General features: G+C 27.3%; 1 protein-coding gene across 1 annotated transcript; it reads right to left on the bottom strand.

Moving 5' to 3' along the window:
* Positions 1–11,577: 11,577 nt before the first annotated feature.
* LOC136080462 (uncharacterized) lies at positions 11,578–20,598 on the bottom strand. The gene is made up of 2 exons (XM_065797116.1): positions 20,409–20,598; positions 11,578–12,517 (listed from the first exon to the last, which is right to left on the bottom strand). The coding sequence occupies exons 1-2, from the start codon at positions 20,476–20,478 to the stop codon at positions 11,715–11,717; spliced, it is 873 nt and encodes a 290-aa protein (XP_065653188.1). The 5' UTR covers positions 20,479–20,598; the 3' UTR covers positions 11,578–11,714.
* Between the last annotated feature and the right edge of the window lie 1,911 nt (positions 20,599–22,509).

The following is a 22,509-nucleotide window of genomic DNA, read 5'->3' as shown; positions in this document are numbered from 1 at the left end:
AACTATTCGATAACTCAAAGCAACATAACTCCTTCAGACTATAAAGATTTATACCCACTTATGGTTTTTGATGTTAGTAGAAAATCAGAAAAATTAAAATCCTCAGTAGTAGATGTACAAATTAAAGCAACATTTAATGCAGCTGTTCCAGCAGATACTGAAGCGTTTGCTGTTGTAATATCGGATAAGTTTTTACACTTTTAACGAGACGGAAATAAGTTGAACGTTGTTTATTAACTTTTATTTGAATTGATTTAAAAAATGTTTTATCTTTATATAACAAAAATGTATTATACAAGGGAAAACTTGCAGAAGTTGTTAAAAGAAAACAATATTTCACAAACATCTAAAAATTATGTTATATTGTTAATGATTGTTGTAGATAATGGGTTGATTGATAAAGAATCAATCATGTCTAAAGCAACAGAAGCAACTGATTAGAAAAGACCAGTTGGAAGACCTAGAATACATCCAGTAAAAGAAGTAGATCCTTCGGATCCATGCAAAGTAAATGGAAAAGACCAGTTGGAAGACCTAGAATACATCCATTAAAAGAAGAGAAAAAAGAAATAGATCCAAAATATGAAAGATTAAGAACAAATGAGAAAAAACCAGTCACTATTAAATTAACAAACATGGAAACAGGAGAAGAAACAGTATATAAATCCTTATATAGCGCAATGCGTGAAACTTGTCATGGATAAAGATATCTTGAAATGCATGATGGTAAGATTGATAATGGATATAAGATTGAAATATTAAATTCTGAAAAATTAAAAAAAAATCTTTATATATAAAAATGGGATCTGATAATTTATTTGATAATAAAATTGCGATTGAATTGTTAAAAAATAATTTAGATAAAGTATATTGGAAATATTTGTCTTCAAATCCAAATGCAATTAATTTATTAAAAAATAATTTAGATAAAGTGGATTGGGAATAGCTATCTTTAAATCCAAATGCAATTGAACTATTACAAGATAATTTAGATAAAGTATATTGGTGTTGGTTATCTGACAATCCAAATGGGATTGAACTAATACAAACTAATTTAGATAAAGTAAATTGGTATAGTTTATCTAGAAATCCAAATGCAATTGAAATATTAAAAGCTAATTTAGATAAAGTATATTGGAATATTTTATCTTTAAATCCAAACGCCACATATTAAAAGATAATTTAGATAAAGTTGATTGTTCTTGTTTATCTTTAAATCTAAACGCCATTGACATATTAAAAAATAATTTAGATAAAGTTGTTTGGTCTTGCTTATCTTTAAATCCAAACGCCATTGACATATTAAAAAATAATTTAGATAAAGTTTATTGGAAAAATTTATCAGAAAATCCAAACGCCATTGACATATTAAAAAATAATTTAGATAAAGTGCATTGGGATAGATTATCTTTAAATCCAAACGCCATTGACATATTAAAAAATAATTTAGATAAAGTAGATTGGAGAGGATTATCTCAAAATCCAAATGCAATTGAAATATTAAAAGCTAATTTAGATGAAGTACATTGGTCTCGTTTATCTTTAAATCCAAATATATTCACATATGATTATGAAAAAATAAAAGAAGCAAATAAATATCTACTTGAATTGAAAGAATTTTTTTATTCTCCAAATTATTTAGAATTTTTAATTAAGTTATATAGAAGAGAAAAAGCTCTTAAATTATTCCATAAAGAACCAGAAAATGAGATTGAGATAAAAGCTAGAAAAATGTGGAATTTTTATTTGAATTTAAATTAAAAATTTATTAAGTAATGCTAAATAATAATTATTTTAGAGGATGGGGATGCATTTAAGTTTCATTTGAAATATTGACAAGAAAAAATATATTGAAAAGTGATATAAAGAAATTTTTTCTATTAAAAAAATCTTGCATATATAAAAATAGAAAATAAAACGGTAAAAGAATTAAAACAAATCGCTAAAGAGCGAAAAATTAAAAATTATTATAGAATGAGAAAAGATGATCTCATAAGAGCGTTATCGCACACACAGATGCAATCAGTCGAACAGATGGGTACAGAGTATCTACTTGATGAGCCTGTTCCAGATATATCATCAACAATTATAGCTCCGTCACCTTTTCAGCGTATTACACAAATTAGAAAAGAAATAAATAAAAAGATTAATTCTATTGCAGATTGGATTGTATCATATGTTCCATAACCAATTAAAAAGTTTGTGAATAAAAAATTTGATGAATTAAAATCTACAGTTTCAAATTTGTATCAAAAATGTGGAATTAGAAATCCGATAGAATTTAAATTATCACAATCAGCTGTTAAAAATGTAACAAATCAGTTTTCAGTTAAAGGAATAAAAGGATATGATGCTATATCTTTCATAAATGCCGCTAAAAAAGTGCAATTAAAATACTAAACGAAAATAGAAAATCAAAAATAAATATAGTTTCCACTTGGGAAATGGAGCGTACTGACATTAAAACAGGAGAAACTATAACCACAACTGTTCCATTTACAATGAAGAGTACTATTGTATTAGAATCAATAGATTTAGATGAGTTTTATGAAACAGCAAAGTTGAGAATTTAAGAAAATTTATCATCATTTCAACAGCTAGGGTCAAATTGGAGATTTGTTTCTGTTAAAAAGATTGATATAAATACTATAGAGTATAATCCTCTTAAAGCTAAATCTTATATTCCACTTGACAAAAATTTAGCAACTAAAAAGGCAATCATTAACATAAAAAATGAAGATAATTAATGCTTTAAGTGGTGTGTTACAAGAGCATTAAATTCTAAAGATAAAAATCCTGAAAGAGTTGATAAAGAGCTTAAAATACAATCTAATAAGATTATTTGGGAAAAAATAGAATTTCCAGAATCTTTAAATCAAGTTACGCAATTTGAGAATAACAATAAAGATATAAGTGTGAATGTATACGGATACGAGAATTCAGTTTATCCTTTACGTGTTTCAAAAATTTAATAGATTTATTATTAATCTCAAATAGTGAAACCAATCATTACTGCTTAATAAAAAATTTGAGCAAATTACTTTTTTCACAAACATCCAAGAAAAAATGTACTATTCACTATTGTAGAAATTGCTTACTTGGGTTTAATTCTGAAGAATCATTATCTAAACACAAATCGTATGGTAATACACATGATTCAGTGCGTATTGAACTTCCACCACCAAAATCGACAATGCAGTTTACGAATCACAATAGATCGATGAGAGTACCATTTGTAGTATATGCTGACTTTGAAAGTTTCATCAAACCTATCAGTACTTGTGAAACTAGTCCTAATGAATCCTATACTAAACAGTATCAAAAGCATGTACCATGTTCGTTCTGCTACTGCATTAAATGTTTCGATGAAAGTTTTTACCAAAGCAATCCAGTTTCATTTACTGCAAGTAATGAAATGGATGATGTTGCACAAATATTTGTTGACAGATTACAAGAAGATATCATAAAAATTTGTAACAGGATTAAATTTAAAAAGAATATTGTATATACACATGAAAATAAGAATGATTTTAATGCAGCAACTGAATGTCACATTTGCGGAAAAGATTTGAATAATGATAAAGTACGTGATCACTGTCACATTATTGGAAAATATAGAGGTGTTGATCATCATAGTTGTAATTTAAAATATAAAATTCCAGATTTTTCCCAGTACTATTTCATAATTTATCTGGGTATGAGTCACTTATTTATCAAGAAATTATAAGGAGGTAAATTGAGCTGTATCCCAAACAACGAAGAATAATATATTAGCTTTTCTAGAGAGATTAAAGTTGGAGAGTTTGTTAAAGATGGAAAGAGTGTTATAATAAAGCGTCAGATTAGTTTCTTAGACAGATTTATGCCTTCTTGTTTAGATTCTTTATCAAAAAATTTATCAAAAGAGCAATTTAAAAATATCAGAAAATTGTATTCAGGGAAACAATTAGATTTGTTACTCAGAAAAGGTGTATACCCATAGATTGGGTAGACTCTGTTGATAAATTTAATGAAACTCAATTACCCACAAAAGAATCGTTCTTTTCTAAATTGAACGATGAAGATATTAGTGATGATGATTAATCACATGCACAAAATGTATGGAAGGAGTTTAATTTCAAAACATTTAGAGATTATCATGACTTGTACAACGTTTCAGATGTGCTTTTACTAGCAGATGTTTTTAAAATTTTAGAGATGTTTGCATGAAAAATTATAAATTAGATCCGGCTTGGTATTACACATCACCAGGATTAGCTTGGGATGCAGCATTGAAGAAAACAAAAGTAAAATTAGAACTGTTGAGCGATTACGATATGATACTAATGATAAAGAAAGGAATAAGAGGTGGAATCAGTATGATATTGAATAGATTAGGAACATCTAATAATAAGTACATGGATGACGCATATGACAAAAGCAAAGAATAAACAGTCATCCAATATCTCGACGCTAATAATCTATATGGATGGGCGATGAATAAGCCACTTCCAACACATGGGTTTAAATGGATGGATGAAGATGAGTTGAAAAACTGTAAATCAATTCCATGTATACTAGAAGTTGATTTAAATTATCCTGAACATCTGCATGATGATCATAATGACTACCCACTTGCTCCTGAAAGATTAAATATTGATAAAGTTGAAAAACTAGTCCCTAACTTGGAAAATAAGAAAAATTATGTTACCCATTATAAAAATCTTAAATTGTATGAAAGATTAGGTCTAATGATCACAAAAATTTATAGAGGTCTAAGTTTTGAACAAAGCACTTGGTTAAGCGAATACATTGAGCTAAATACTAATCTAAGAAACAAGGCAACGAATGATTTTGAAAAAGACCTTTTCAAATTGATGAACAACTCAGTATTTGGAAAAACAATGGAGAACATTGAGAACAGAGTCGATGTTAGATTAGTGACGAATAGAAATGAAGCTGTTAAATTAGCTTTAAGACCAAACATCGAGAGTCGAACGATATTTGATGAAAATTTAATAGCGATTCACATGAAGAGAACCAAATTAATGTATAACAAACCAATTTAATTAGGCATGTGTAATTTAGATTTAAGTAAAACTCTGATGTACGAATTTTATTACGATTATATAAAGAATAAATATTCTGATCGAGCAAAACTATTGTTTACAGATACTGATTCTTTAGCATACGAAATAAAAACAAAAGATTTTTATGCTGATATTTCTGAAGATGTTAAAAGCAAATTTGATACAAGTGAATTTGATCCAAAGCATCCAGCAATTATTAAGGTAAATTTTAAAGTTGGTGTTAACAAGAAAGTAATAGGAATGTTTAAAGATGAGTCTGGAGGAGTACAAATTGAAGAACTTGTAGGACTCAGATCAAAGTTGTATTCTTACAAAGTACACGGAAAAGATAACAAAAAATGTAAAGGAGTAAAGAAAAATGTTGTGAAAAATCATAAAACACATAAGGATTATAAACATTGTTTATTAAATAAAGTAGATCAGATTATGAAAATGAATGTAATAAGATCACATTCACATGAAATTTACACAGAAGAGGTCAATAAAATAGCATTAAGTGCAGACGATGATAAAATAGTCATTTTAGAAGACAGAATTCACACATTAGCATATGGACACTACAAACTAAAAGTAAATAATTTATAGGATAAATAAGAAATAACAATTATAAACTTATCAATGTTGAAGGGATAATTTTACTTAATGAACCTTTAACCAATTTTCAAATGTTAAAAGCAGCAAAAAAACTAAAAATAAAAAATTTTAAAGGTGTATTTGTAAGAGATCAATTACCTAAAAATACGCAAAAAAAAGAACATGGAATATTAAATACAGAAAATTCAAGTACACAGGGTTTTCATTGGATTTGCTGGTACAAAGACAGTGAAAAAAAAATTAAGTTTTGACTCTTATGCACAACCCTCACCTGTCGAAGTTGTTATATAGAATAGTGAAAGAGTTCAGTTTGGAAATACTTCATTCTGTGGACATTTGTGTCTCTATGTTTTAAAAAAACTAGATGAAGGATATGATTTTCAGAATATTATTAATAATCTATAGTAATTTTTTTTTCTTTACATATAAAATGCCTGTTGATAAATTCGGACGTACAACAATTTATTCAACTACAAGTCGAGTAGTTTCAAATGGATTAACAGCATCTCAAGCTGATAGTATGTTTATTAGAAGAGATGGGCAAAATAATGTAACTAGTGATATTGACACGAATACAAATATATTAATAAATGTAGCAGAACCTACAAATCCAAATGATGCTGCTACAAAGTATTATGTTGACACAATAATACCTAATCCTAGCAGTTTAGAAATAGTACCAAATTCAAGTTTAACATGCATGGGAGTAAAATCCCAGACTCTTGAACCAAATACAGAAACTGATGAACCAAATACAGGTACTGATGAACCAAAAAAAAGTACAGATGGAACAGCAGTTTTTATTCAAAATAATGGTCCTGGTATTCTCAGAAAACTATGGTTAGAATTTAAAGAAACAAATCCTAATGGAAGTGTATCAAGTAACGTATTTATTAGGATATATGCAGATAAAACGCTTTGCATAGGAAGTACAGCTTGTGGTTTATTATTCGCTCCACTTGGTGGACCATTTTATACTAACTCTTTATAAGGTTGTAATATTCATTCTAATATTGATTTAGGAGGATAATTTACACTTGATTTACCATTTAAAACTAATCTAAAAATTGAATTAAACAATAAAACTGGAAATCCACTTACATATTCGTTGCAACCTTTTATTACAATAAGTTCAACACAACAAGCAAATTTTGTTTCATTAATACCCCCATTTATTTCAGATCTTAAACTATACTCATCCACCTTTAGATATTTGAACACAACTTATGTTAATGAATATATATTATTGAACGCTGCAGGTAATAGAAATGGTGTTTATTAAAAATATATTAGAATGCATGTTATCGGTAAATCTGGAGGTTGGTGGGAATCAAGAGTACGCATGTATGACGGAATCGATTCTCCTAAAATCAATGACTCAGTTATTCAACCTTGGACACCCTATAACTATAGTAATTTAATATTTCCTGGATACGAAAATAATAGCAGACGTATATACTGCTCATCTGGTTTAGTAGATTTTTATTTATCTTTCTTTCAGACCCATGAAAAATTCTTCGAATTTACATGGGTCTGAAAGACCTAAAATATGATTTAAAATTACAAAATTATAAAAAAATTTTTTAGCTCAGAGTTTATAGTTTGTAACAATAATATATTAATATATTATGGTTGTTATACAACCATTATCTTTATATTTTGCTTCAGACACTTTTTTTGAAAATAAACTTTTTTTAAGGTCCTTAGGATCTACAGAAAAATCTTTTGATTTTTTACATCCTTCGGATCAATGTAAGTTCGAAGAATTTTTATGATGATAGAAACAGCATTTTATACTAGTTTAAATGAGTTATGAGAAGATGGATATATTTATAGCTAAATATGATATGAGATTATGGTTTAGGATATGGTTGAAAAAAAAAATGAGCCATAACCCGCCTATGTCTACTACTTATTTTAACCCCACTGCTTGAATAGTTAGGAAAAGAACAAAAACTGATCTATTTAATGAGTAATTTAAATGCAGATCTACTGAGCTATAGTGAATCTAATCCTATTTCTATCTACCTTGATACCTTTTGTTCTTACGCGTTTATTCATTCCTACTTGTATAACAGCTAAATCTCAAACACTCATTGATAACATTTTTATGAACTACTCCTTTGATTATGGTACCTTTCAGGTAACTTAACTATTTCTATCTCGGATTACACAGCACACTTTGTCTGTGTTCTTGGCACATCCAGCCAACCAAATAAAGTTAAAATTTTTAGACGATGTCTAAAAAAAGAGTTTTAGACCAATGTGTCCCCGATTAAACTATGACTAAAAATAAAATCTAAACCCGGGATCTGTAAAGATCTGTAAACTTAAATCTATTTTTTTAACTCAATAAAGAATAATACTAAAAATAAACTTTTGACAACATTTAAGTTCTACACAAATAAAATTAGCAATTTATTAAAAAGTAGCAACAAAATTATACTACGTAACTTATTGTAATAACAGCATGAACAACATAAAAAATACATGGAAAGGCACAAAAGATATCAAAAATATTAAAGCATCATTACATAAACCTCCTACTCAGCTAAATCTAAAATAATATATCGTTACAAACCATGCCACTGTTTCAAATATATTTATTAACTACTTTGTCTCTATTCGTGAAAAATTACTCAATGAAACCATGCCATCAAAATGTGCTTAAAGTGACTTTCTTAATTTGCTTAATGCTAAATCTTTCTTTATTGATCCTGTGACTGAAGATGAGGTATCTAATCTTAATAATAATGCTCTTAAATGTGATCGAAGTTATGGACCTAACAGCATACTTACATTTTTTCTAAAACTTACCTCTCACATAATCTCGAAACCTTATAGCATTATGATAAATAATTCTTTTAAAAGTGGCAATATCTCTGAGGTTTTCTAAAGAAGCTAATGTAATTCCAATTTATGAAAAAGGCTCCTTACTAGATTTTTCTAACTATCAATCTATTTCCCTTCTTTCCGACCTAAGCAAACATTTTCAAAAGACTATGCATAACAGACTACACAAGTTTCTTGAAAAATTTAAATGCCTGTACTAACACTAATATGGATTTCGAAGAAAACATTTCACAACCCTTACACTTATTGAAATTACTAAGAAGATTATAAGAGCTCTAGATAATAAGCACTTTGCATGCGGGATGTTTACAGAATTGCAAAAAGCTTGTGACACTGTGGATCACTACACCCTTCTCACAAAACTGGAATACTATGGAATCAGAGACATCCCAAGGTTTACTTCATATCTCCAAACCAGGAAACAGTTTGTTTCCATTAATGGCACTAAATCTAATTTAAAGAATTACTCAAATGGCGTCCCACAAGGTTCAGTGTTAGGGCTACTTCTTTTTCTTCTTTTTATTAATGACATAAATACTTCTTTTGCTGATGATACTAACATGCTACTGGTTGACATATCACTTTAAAAAATCAACAAATATATTGTTCATGATCTTGGAAATCTTGTTCAGTAGTTTCGTTTTGGTAAAGTTTTTCTTAACTTTAACAAAACAGAGCTCGTCATCTTTAAATCGAAAGAGACACCAATTAATAAGCACTTAAATTTTAAACTAAGAGGACGAAAAATTTATCCTTTAGACTCTATTAAATATCTTTGTATTAAAATTGATTCTCTAATCTTTTTTTTCAAGGCCATCTAAATAACTATACAATGAAAGTTTTATCTAAGATATGCATGTCAAGTAAAGGGACAATCCCATAAAAAAAATAATTTAAGGTTGTCCCATCTCCAAAATATAGCCTTGAACTTTAAATCTAACGTGATATACCTAATCTCCAATATATTGAAATTAGGCGACTTTGGCTATTCCTTAACTGACAATTTGTTTGCAATTATCATCGCAAAAAAAAATCCTCTTTCTCTAACCTAACCATCCACTATCATTCAACAATTTCTTTACAATTACAAATTGTCACTATCATCTTCGCTCTATCAGTAGCCTAAACTTAGTTATTTCAACACTCCACTCAGCTAAACATGGAAGTAAATGCATTAGGTATCAATGTATTAGCTCTTGGAGCAAACCACCTCCTTATCTAAAATCTAATAAATCAATCTCTGAAATCAAAATTAAGCTTTTTAATTATTTGTTCAAAAAATACAATTAAATATTTTTACAAATTAATATTGAAATTCGTTATTATGTCTATCAGTTCGTAATCTAAAAGTTTTTAATTTTATATTTTAACCATTTTGAAATTCTTTACTTATCCATCTACGATTAACACCTCCGGTTTTTATCAGCCATTTTTGATTTTTTTTATTAAATTTTTTATTCTAATATTATTAATATTAGTTCTAATATTTTGACATTATTTATATATCTATCTTTGTTGTTGTTGTCATTATTTACTAAATTTTTGGTTGCTGATGTTGTTGTCTTTATTTATGAAATTCTCCTTTTACTTTAATTGTTTTCATTATTGTTACTATTATTGTTATTATTGCTATAATTATTATTATTGTTATTATTATTATTATTATTGTTGTTGTTGTTGTTGTTGTTGTTGTTGTTGTTGTTGTTGATGATGATATTGTTTTTATTACAACTATTATTATTATTATTGTTATTTTTATAATAACTAGTATTAATGATGTCAGTTATTATTACTATTTTTATCATTGATTTAACGTTATGTTGTATATTTAAATTTTCATGAAATGTTGTAACATATTTCGAAATATGTTTGATTTGATTTGCTAATTTAAGGAGTTTTTTAATTTTAGCAAAACCTAGCGGTATAGTTTGGAAGACTTTGAGACCCTAGCGTAGAGTTTTTAGGGGGGCATCCAAACCATTAGCCACGGCACTGCTAAAAACTGAATTTTGTAAACTAAAAAAAAGGGTTGCCTAGAATATTCCTTACTTAGGGCCAGTATATAAGGGGTTGCATGTGTGCATGAGCACCCGCAGGATTCTTTGATGTTCCAGATAGAATACTATCACACATTGTGCAAACTCCAAACTCAAGTATGTTTATAATTATGCCAAATAAGAAGGCCTTGCAAAAATTTGGGAAGAAGCTTAGGAACAAAATAAGCTTAAAACGCTTGCCCTCCTGCCCAAACGTGAAAGCACTAATGTAGTAAAGTTTTCAATTTTGCTATCTAAAACTGAGTTTAAATTTTTTGACAGATTTTAAAGTTCCTAGAAAAATATTGTAAATTGCAAAAGTTATGAGGAAAAGTTGGCATGCAAAGTTTACCAACCCCCTTCCCTTCTCCCTTCCCTCCTCCCAACCCTCCTCCCTTCCCTCCTCCCTTCCCTCCTCCCTTCCCTCCTCCCTTCCCTCCTCCCTTCCCTCCTCTTTTTCTTTATTTGAACAAAAATTTTGTTACTTACAATATTTATCTACGAAACTTAAAATCTGTCGATAAACTTAAATTTAGTTTTGGATAGTAAAGTTTAAAACTTAACTTCACCAGTGCTTTTTTGTGCAGAGGGGAAAAAGCGTTTTAGTGCCTTTTTATTTGCAGGCCTTCGCCAGCCCAATTTATTGCAAGGCCTCCTCATTTGGCATAGGTATAAACATACTTAAGTTTGGAGTTTGCACGATGTGTGAAAGTGTTCTATCTTGAACAGCATAAAATTCTGCGGGTGTCCATGTATGTGTGTGCATAGAATGAAACTATACTCTTTACTCCCTATACATAGGATCTTTAATGAGAAACTTAACTTTTCTATTTGTTAGCTGGTTAACTGTGATAAATTAGAAAATCGAATTACGTACTTTTAAATTGAACCCCCCATACACTTTCGTACGCTTTATGAAAACCTCCTACTCCCCCCTATGAGCATACGCAGTTTGTGGACAACCCCTTAGTGTTTTTTAGACTGATATTTTTATAAACGCTAATATATAGAAAAAAAAAGTAAAATTAGTAAAAACATTTTTAATAAACCGTCAACAAAATATAAATTTATTACCAAACACTATTTAAAACTAAATTGAAACTTATTTATATGAAACTTTTTGTCCGATTAAGCTTACAATCAACTTAAATATTTAAGTTTATTACAAGTAAATAAAAGCGAATCTTTCCCAAATATCAGGATTATCGCGGTTGGCAATTAGGTTATCACGTCCTGCGTTTTCTGCAGTCACTAATTTTCCATTAGCGTGTGATTTAAAAGCAACACCTTCTTTATTTTGAACTAGCGAAAAGGTCTCCCACGGTCCAATTTGGTCTCTATTAGCAATAAGAGGAGATCGGCCATTATTTTCTGCGCAAACCAATTTGCCGTTCGCAACAGATTTGAGAGTAAATGTTTGAGGGTCAGTAAAGCGAATTTCAAATGTTTCCCAAGGGCCTATTTTTCCTCTGTTAGCAATTAATGATTGCTTTCCGGCATTTTCAGCACATACGTATAAGCCATTGACCAATGCTTTTATTGCAACTTTATGAACTGATGGCCACACGATGACCAAACTGAACATTTCCCAAACGTCAAGAACGTTGCGGTTAGCTGCAAGTGATTTACTTCCTGCTTCTTCAGCAGTCACAAACTTTGCGTTACCATTTGATTTAAATCCAAAAGTGGCATAATTTGGAACTAAGGTGAAAGTCTCCCATACTGTAGCCTGGTCCTTATTGGCAATGAGCAAGTTATTTCCACCATTACCTGCACTGACAAACTTCCCGTTTGCATAGGATTTCAATGCAAATGTTTTTGCGTTAGTGAAACGAATTTCAAAAGTTTCCCATAAACCAATAGCATCTCTATTGGCAATCAATGGTTGACTTCCTACATTTTCAGCACATACAAACTTTCCGTTGGTAAACGATTTGATAGCTACTGTGTAAGCTTTTGTCCATACTAAAAATTGTTGAATATTTTTAATATTGAGGTTATAGTAAATGCTTTAATACTACTAATTTAATAATAAAAAACAAAATAGCAATTTAAACAAAAAAATTAAAAATCATAAATGCTTAAAGAATATGGTAACTAAATCTATAAATTTTAATTAAATAATTAATAACCAGATACTTATTAATTAAAGAAAGACTGTAATATGTGAAAGCAAGAAAATTTGTGTACACTGCATAGCTGAAGAAAAAACCTCCGTAAAAAAGATGCTTAAGATTGTAGATATTGAAGAAACAAAGGAGTAACGTCTAAAACGTGCAAAATCAATGATGATAATGATGGTGAAGATAATGATGGTAATGATGATGATGGTGATGATGATGATGATGATGATGATGATGATGATGTTGATGATTATTTAATATATTAGGTGGTATAAAAAAACTAATATTATTAAATGCTAATTAAAATTTATGATGGTTGCGCAGATACTGCATCTTTGGTTTGTTATTTTTTTAAATTTTATTTACATTTGTTGGTTAGTAATAACTACTCTTTATGCAATTTTATATTAAATAGATTCAAATAATATTATAGAAAGTCATAAAAAAAACACAATATTTCTTTTGAAAAAGTGAAGACTTTGTTTTATCATCCTATATTATAAAATCTGATACACATATTAACTGATCCTTAAAACATTGAAAGCTTATGCGATAAGCCGTTGCAGCTAGTTCAAAAAGTTATGACATTAATGATCTTTTTAATGTTTAGCATAATTAAAATTAAAATTAAAAATATTTTTATAAATAGGAAATCAAATAACTTAATATCTGAATTAAAAAATTGCTAAATAAACATTCTTTGTTTACAAACAAAAAAAGAAACTTACGAGGAAAGTGTTAATAAAAATGAGCTAATATTGAAATTTTATGTAGAACTTTGCTTGCTTTTTATTTATTTTGTTGTTATATATTTTGCATTTAGTAAACATTGTATTTGAGCTTTGATTTTGGTTAAAAATAATTAAGTTTTGTGACTCAGAAACAGTATTTCTTAAATTTACAAACTGGAACTATGAATCAGAAAATGTAATTTATTTATACAAGTTGGTCCAAACAAAAGTTAAATAGGGCAGCTTTCAAAAATGTTTGCATGGTTATATGCTTGATAAAGATCTATAAATTATTCATGTAATATATTATAATAATCGTAAAATTAGAGAAAATAGTCTCTTAGTCGATAAAATAAACATTTTGAATTTACTTTATTTCAAAATTTTATATACTGATATTAGACAAAGACAAAAAAAAGTGCCGAGTCTGCATAAAGAGGTTCTTGAAACAGTTGAAATGAGGTTGAAAAAAGTTTGATAGATTCATTGTAGAAAGAAATTAGTTTTATGACTTGACGTTCTTAAAAACTATACAACTTTCCCATAGAAATGAAATTCGAGTTTTCCGTTTCTTTATTCTGCTTTCTTTCTTTATTTTCTAGCGATATCTTTATTTGTAACTAATTCAAGTTAATGTAAAATATATTTTTATTTTACTCATGTTTGCATAAAGATTCTAATAAAGAGGAAAAATAAAATAATAATAATAATAAAAAATTAGTTCAATTGGTAGTTGACAAAACCTAGGAATAATTGTTACAGAACTCAGAAGCTAAGTTAATATAACTATAACAACTACTGTAGAATAATAAAATGTTTTTGGAATTTTAAGATTTGATCTAAAATTTACTTAGCGGGAATGCGTTGGGCGTCTCATTGACGTCTAGATATCCGTAAGATGTACGTCGGACATCTTACGGGTGTGTAGACGTCCATGAGACGTCCAACGAGCGTCCGCCGGACAACGCGTACCCATTAGGTACTAGCCAAAATTTATAAAAAAAAAAATTAAACTTAGTTATAGAAGAACTTGTTTATATACGGACGTTCCAACTCATTGCTTAATAGCCAAGATATCCGCGTTATCAACGACAATGGTAAAACAATAGGAAATATATGCTTCACGTGGAAATACTACTATATAATTATACATCAAAATGATAAGTGCCTAATCTATCTAAATAAATAAAAAAAATTTATTGTGTTTAATATATTTCACTGTTTTGTTAAAAAATATTCTTTATATTCAATTCCCCTTTTATACTCTTCTATTCTACTCTAATTATTACACTATTTCTAATTATTACACTATTTCTAATTACTACACTAATTCTATTACTACTTTTTTTAGTAACTTTTACTACTATAATTCTACTGTATTATACTCCAAAAAGTTTTAAGTTACATTTTTAATCTAAAACTCTACTTTAAAAAAAAGGGTTCAAATATCAAAAAATATTAAAACAAAGTTGAGAGACAAAAAAAGATATGGTTTCCGTCAAAAAAGAGAATTTTTTAAGATATTGGTAAAATTTAATAATGGGGGTAGCAATTGCAAACAATCTCTTGTTCAATCTATAAATGATCTATGATATAGGACACGTAGATGATTTTGTAAAATTGCTATGTATAATATACATAGCAATTTTACAAAATCATTACTTTTGACGTCAAAGTTTTTTTTCCAATGCTTTTATTAACACCTCGTCTCTGTTTGTCTGTGAACATCTTGCAATCAATTTTTGAGTCACTTCCTAACGATAGATTTTCTTTAAATTTTGCATACATACTCATGCTTGATGACAATACAATACTCAATAGTTACATTTGCAATAAGTCAATTAATTTAGTTAGTTTTAATTAAGTTTATTTTTTACGTGAAAAGAATATTAATTTTTAAAATTAGGATATTATTTGTAGCCTACTAATAGGCGCGTTTACCTTATTTAAATATGGCGTTGACTTCGTAAATGGAATGTCGGTGGTTCGAGACCCGCATCTTCCTGTCACGGTAAGGATTAGGGTTTGTTTTTTACACACGCATACAGCCGAATGTTAATTAAAAAAAATAGTAATATCAGAAAAAATTGATTGGAAAATTTGAATTTTAATAACATATAAAAGCCTTGGATTTTAAAAACTCGTTTTTAACTTTACAAATAAGTTATTATTAAGCATGAGACATATTTAATTACATATAATGCATTTTTGTTTCCAAAAAGTCAATAGTTTACCGAAAATAAAAAGTTTATTAATGAAGTTAGCAAAGTAATAAATCAATTGAATGTCGGTTTATTTTGTAAAATTATTTTAAAAAATGAGACCACAAATTATAACCCGCCTATAATTTCAGTAATTAGCGGCGCCCTTGTTCAAATATACCGAAAAAAACAATTTTTTTTAAAATTCACTGTTTGTGTACATTCCATATAAGTACATTTATGACACATTTTTGCAGCTGTTTCCTAAAGTGTATCAAAAATATGGATCATACCATAAAAGGTTGCAAAGTTCAGCCTGGAGAATCGTAGTGAAACATTGCAAAAGGACCTTTGAACTAGAACAAAGTATTAGTATGTAAAGGCGATTTTACTTTATTATTACGTTAAGTATCACTTTAAATTTTCTAACTTTCTCATCCTTTTTTGGCTTGATCTATATTGTTGATAGACTTAAAAAGCAGTTGCCAAATGGTGCATTAAATATATTTGAATAGTGTATACAAACGGTGAATTTACAAAAATGTTTTTTTGCAAAAACTTTGATGAAGTTTTTTAAAAACATTTCAGTTTGTTAAAATTTTTTTATTGAAATATACATTTTTTTATATTTATAAACATATTTTTGATATGTGCAAATAAACTTTTTCAATAAATATTTGTAAATAACCATATAAATAATAATTTGTGAAATATTTGCATTATTTTATTGAAAAATTTTTTTTACGTTAACTTTAAAAAACTCTTTTAGTTGCAATGTCTTCAATGAAATATCTTTAATCTTTAAAGACTGTTTTTAATTAATTTTAAATTTTTATCCTAAATGACTTATTTAATCAAATACTTAATTGTGCGGCGCAGAATAACTGAGAAACCTTGAAAAAACGGTCAAGTTTTATTATTTATGAAAAACCATTATTTTTAACATGTTTTTAGTGTTTTTCTGGGTCCAGAAATTCATTTTTGAAATTAAATCTGACCATTCTAATAGACATTTTACTGGCTGGATGAAGCATATAAGAGTTGGGTGTATCAATTTTTTTTTGTAAATTTTAAAATTTACATAAAAAAGTATAAAAATGACAACATAAACTTAGTTTTTGGGAATGACATTTCAACAAAAAATAGACAGTTTTTCATATGCTAGACAGGAATTTCGATCGTAGGTGTTTAAGGGTTTTACATGTTTTTAAATTAAAAAGATGTTAAGTTTTCAAAGAATTTCATTAAAGTTGCGAACATCCAAAAATAAAAATTCAAAAAATGTCTTGATTTGATAAAACACCTTTTAAGTAAAGGAAATAAAAAACGAAAAAATATAAGCAACAATTTTGTTTTAAAACAAAATATCCTTTGATTAAATATATCTATGTGCTGAGTATATTCGATTCGCGGGGTACAAATATGCACATATATATATATATATATATATATATATATATATATATATATTATATATATATATATATATATATATATATATATATAATATATATACATATATATATATATATATATATATATATATATATATATATATATATATATATATATATATACATATATATGTATGTATATATGTATATATATATATTTATATATATGTATATATATGTATATATATATATAAATATTTATATATGTATATATATATATATATATATATATATATATATATATATAAATATATATTGGATTTGCGAGGTACAAATATGCACATATATATATATATATATATAAATATATATATATAATATATATATATATATATGTATGTATGTATATATGTATATATATATATATATATATATATATATATATATATATATGTATGTATGTATATATGTATATATATATATATATATATATATATATATATATATATATATATATATATATATATGTATGTATGTATATATGTATATATATATATATATATATACAGTCTTGGCCATAAGTTTGGAACCGATGAATTTTTTTCTCATAGGAACGTTTCTATGACGTGTATGGCATTTAACTGCTGCAGCATCGTGTTTATGCAGCATCAGTTGCATAGTTAAATGCCTTCGCGACTTCTTAATCGTTGCAAAACGTGAATCGTGTAACTTTACACCGCAGCAGAGCATCGTGAACAATATGACCCTCATTAAGCTGCATTATACACTGTTCAATGCCTAAACTATCGTTCCCTTGAACTAATGTTTACCTGAACTAATATTCGGTTGAACTAATGTTGAAATATACTTACTTATATTAACAAACTATACATTATATTTTAATCAATTAATTAGCTGATTTACATATATATTAACTGCATATCAGTGCGAAAGGTAAGGCTTAACTTCTTATAAGTATAAAATTAATTAATTTATCCTTTTATTGTTATATAAGAAGTAAAAATATGCAAATAAATCGCTTTATTTGTATAAATGTTTGCAAATTATCATTCAATAATATATACTATTCATAAAAATAGATCTATTAATTTATAATTATTTATATTATTAGCAGTAAGTATTCTACATTAACATGTACAGTGCGTAAAATGACTAGAAGTATTGAATTGTCGAAGGAGAAAAGGGCACAGATGATGATCCTACACCAGCAGAATTATTCTCACAGTAAAATAGCTGGTATACTGCACATATCTAAGTCTGCTGTCACCAAAGGCATTGCAAGAGCAAAGCAGTTGGGCACTCTGGAATCCAGAAAGAGGTCTGGACGACCTCGCATAACTTCTGCCACAACGGATCGGGTGATACATCGGCTTGCTGCTGCAAATCCAACATGGTCATCTCTCCAGATAGCAGTAAATTCATCACTTCCTACCAGTACAAGAACAATCAGAAGACGCCTTTTGAAGGAATTCAAGCTGCCATCATGTCGTCCAGCAAAGAAAGCCATGTTAAGTAAAAAGAATATCCGTGACCGCTTGACATTCTGTCGCAAGTACAAAGACTGGACTGCACAAGACTGGAAAAAAACTATGTTTTCAGATGAGTCAACTTTTTCTCAGTTTGCCTCATATATCAGACATGTCAGGAGACCTGCAAAACAAAGATACAACATCAGGTATGTTGTTCCCACTGTGAAGCAGGCGCCTACCGTTATGGTGTGGGCAAGTTTCTCGGCATCAGGTAGAGGTGGCATATGGTTCATGCCAAAGAATACAACCATCAATGCTCAAGTTTACCTTGGGATATTAAAGGAAAAGTTGAACACTCACATGAACATTCTGAAATGTAAGGTATTTCAGCATGATGGTGCACCCTGCCACAGAGCAGCAGTTGTAACCAACTGGCTAAGACAGAAACATATCGAAGTCTTGGGTCCATGGCCTGGCTCAAGTCCTGACCTAAACCCAATAGAAAACATGTGGACAATGATTAAGCAGAAGGTTGCTGCCACAAATCCAATGTCAGAGAAGTCTCTGATTGATGCCATCAAGCGTGTATGGACAACTGCCATAACCCCAGAATACTGCGCGAAATTGTCCGATTCAATGCCAGCGAGAATAGCAGCAGTACTGGGTGCCAAAGGATATTATTCAAAATACTGATACCATTTTTTACATGACAGAATATTTACTTGTATATAATATTTAAAATAAAAATGATTTCAAAAGTTTTTGTTGATATTTTGGGTATAAAAAGTGTAATTATATCAAAAAATCTAATCGGTTCCAAACTTATGGCCAAGACTGTATATATATATATATATATATATATATATATATGTATATATATGTATATATATATAAATATTTATATATGTATATATATATATATATATGTATATATGTATATATATATGTATATATATATATATATATATATATATATATATATATATATATATATATATATATATATATATATATATATATACATATATATATATGTATGTAGATTTAAAATAGAAGATAATTTGTGTTTTTGACAGAAATCAAACTATTTTTGTCTAACAACTTTGATTTTGTATATTTAGATAATTATATTTTTTTTTTAGTGTTCTAGAATAATGATATAGCTTTAAAACTCATCGGTTATTAAATGTATTGAACATTTTTACAAAAATTTGTAAATTATATTGTTAACGTTACCTTAGATAATCTTTATTTTTTAATTGGATTTTTGAAGAGTTGTCATTTCAAAGAATAATCTTATTAAGGTGATGCGTGACGCAAGTGTTACACCTAATATTTTGCATTTGTTATTTATAAAGCGATAACGCGGATATCTTTGCTTGACGTCTTTGAATAAGTTTTTGAACAAATTTAGACTTAGAGTCGGCGTTGTACTTTATTTAAAAGTTAAAGCTAATATTTATAAAATAAAATCTTGAAAATAATTTATGAATTATGATTAAAAAAAATGATATTAATTCAAATGATAATTTTTAAATACAAGTTTGCAAGCTGATGTTAACTTGCTTTATTTAAGTGTTGCAGGTAGGGGTTGAACGGTTGCTTTTTCTTTAAACGCAGTTTGTTAATTAATATCTAATAAAGCTTAAATCTAATAATTAATATTTAATAATTAATCTAAATAATCTAATAATCTTTAATAATCTAAAAAAAAATCTAATAATTAATATCTAATAAAGCTGTAAATATAAACAAATTTTGAAATTCTAAATAAATGTTGGTGACGTTGGTGTCGTCGGCCGTGTTAAATGTTTTGATGTATAATGCTCCCATTCAGTAAATTATTTTATAAAATTTGAAAATATTTGAAATATTGTTAAAAGCTTTTAAATAAAACTAAATGTATTACATGCTTACCAGGTGTATCTCGTTTTTCTTTTGCAATCACGCAGGTAACCATCATGAACACTGTTATGCATAGCTTCATTTTAGACACACACAAACTCCTTGCAGATGAAAAATAAGTTATATTAAACAAGTGGATAATTTATATGTTTTAAGTATTCTTAACAACAATCAGATTGTAATCTTGTAATTATATTGAAAAAAAAAAGAAAACAGTCATTAAATGATACTATTTTTATTACGCAAATACATTCACATATATTGCCCACATAATACATTGGATTATTGCCCACGCTATACAATTACCTTTATTGCGTGAGACATATTTATTGAAAAAACCTAACGTAGTTAATATTTCCATATCATTTTAAACCGTAATTGGTTTTGTTTATCTTATCTTAATTCGCCATTTGGGATTTAAAAAAATTAAATAAATGACTAGGGTAGCAATATGGCGATTATCGGACAACAATATATCACCGAGCAAAATTAGAGATGCGTTTAACAAATCCGTACCACTTAATAATAATAAGCAGAAAGAAATTTTGTAAGAATTTAAGAAACAAAAAATCAGTAAAAGTCCAAAAAAATAAAAACTACAACTTGAAATATTATAAAATCAAAAGGTGCTTACATGTCTGAAAAGTTTTAGGATCAAATGCTCTAATTAGCCTTAAAATTCAATAGTTAACAATTGACTTAGCTTTTTTAAAATAAATTTTTAAAATTTTTTTGACTTAGCATTTTTTTAAATAAAACAGCTAAGCACATTAGCTCGTCGTTAATTTGACGCCATAAAATTATCTTCATTTTTTTATTTATTTATCCATAATTAAAACAAAAATAACAAATGTCGATGAACATTTTTTTTCAAATTACAATAAAATAAATTGCGTCAAAACAAGTTTAATTAATAATTAAGAAGAACAAATCTAGAAGTTGTCTTGTGCAAATTATGGAATGTCTATTTTGTTACAGTTTTTTTGTTTTGTTTTTAATGTTAAATAAGTAAAAGTAAAAGTCCACTTTTTATTTAACATAAAAAAAAAATAAAAAACTTTCTTTCTTTTCTCAACATTTGTATACTTTAATGAAAATATGTTGATTTTTTTTTTATTATTTCCTAAAATAACGGCTTTGCAGGTAATACAAACTTTCCACTGTTAAAAAGTGACGCAAAACCAAAAATTTTTACAAACAAAAAATATTATATATATATAGATATGTATGTATGTATATATGTATATATATATATATATATATATATATATATATATATATATATATATATATATATATATATATATATATATATATATATATATGTATATATATGTATATATATATAAATATTTATATATGTATATATATATATATATATATATGTATATATGTATATATATATGTATATATATATATATATATATATATATATATATATATATATATATATATATATATATATATATATATATATATATATATATATATACATATATATATATGTATGTAGATTTAAAATAGAAGATAATTTGTGTTTTTGACAGAAATCAAACTATTTTTGTCTAACAACTTTGATTTTGTATATTTAGATAATTATATTTTTTAGTGTTCTAGAATAATGATATAGCTTTAAAACTCATCGGTTATTAAATGTATTGAACATTTTTACAAAAATTTGTAAATTATATTGTTAACGTTACCTTAGATAATCTTTATTTTTTAATTGGATTTTTGAAGAGTTGTCATTTCAAAGAATAATCTTATTAAGGTGATGCGTGACGCAAGTGTTACACCTAATATTTTGCATTTGTTATTTATAAAGCGATAACGCGGATATCTTTGCTTGACGTCTTTGAATAAGTTTTTGAACAAATTTAGACTTAGACGCTATACAATTACCTTTATTGCGTGAGACATATTTATTGAAAAAACCTAACGTAGTTAATATTTCCATATCATTTTAAACCGTAATTGGTTTTGTTATATTAGGCCAAACTTGCATAAGATAAGCAGGTTCATAAGATGGTATAACCTTTTTAAATAGTTGACAACTAATTTTTTTGCTATTTTTTTTGGTTATTCAAACTTACAAATTCACACAAGTTCAGCG

The sequence above is a fragment of the Hydra vulgaris genome, chromosome 05 (genome assembly GCF_038396675.1).
Source record: "Hydra vulgaris chromosome 05, alternate assembly HydraT2T_AEP".
In the NCBI taxonomy this organism is placed as follows: domain Eukaryota; kingdom Metazoa; phylum Cnidaria; class Hydrozoa; order Anthoathecata; family Hydridae; genus Hydra; species Hydra vulgaris.
The sequence above is the reverse complement of the archived record's forward strand: the minus strand, read 5'-3'. Positions and strand labels throughout refer to the sequence as shown.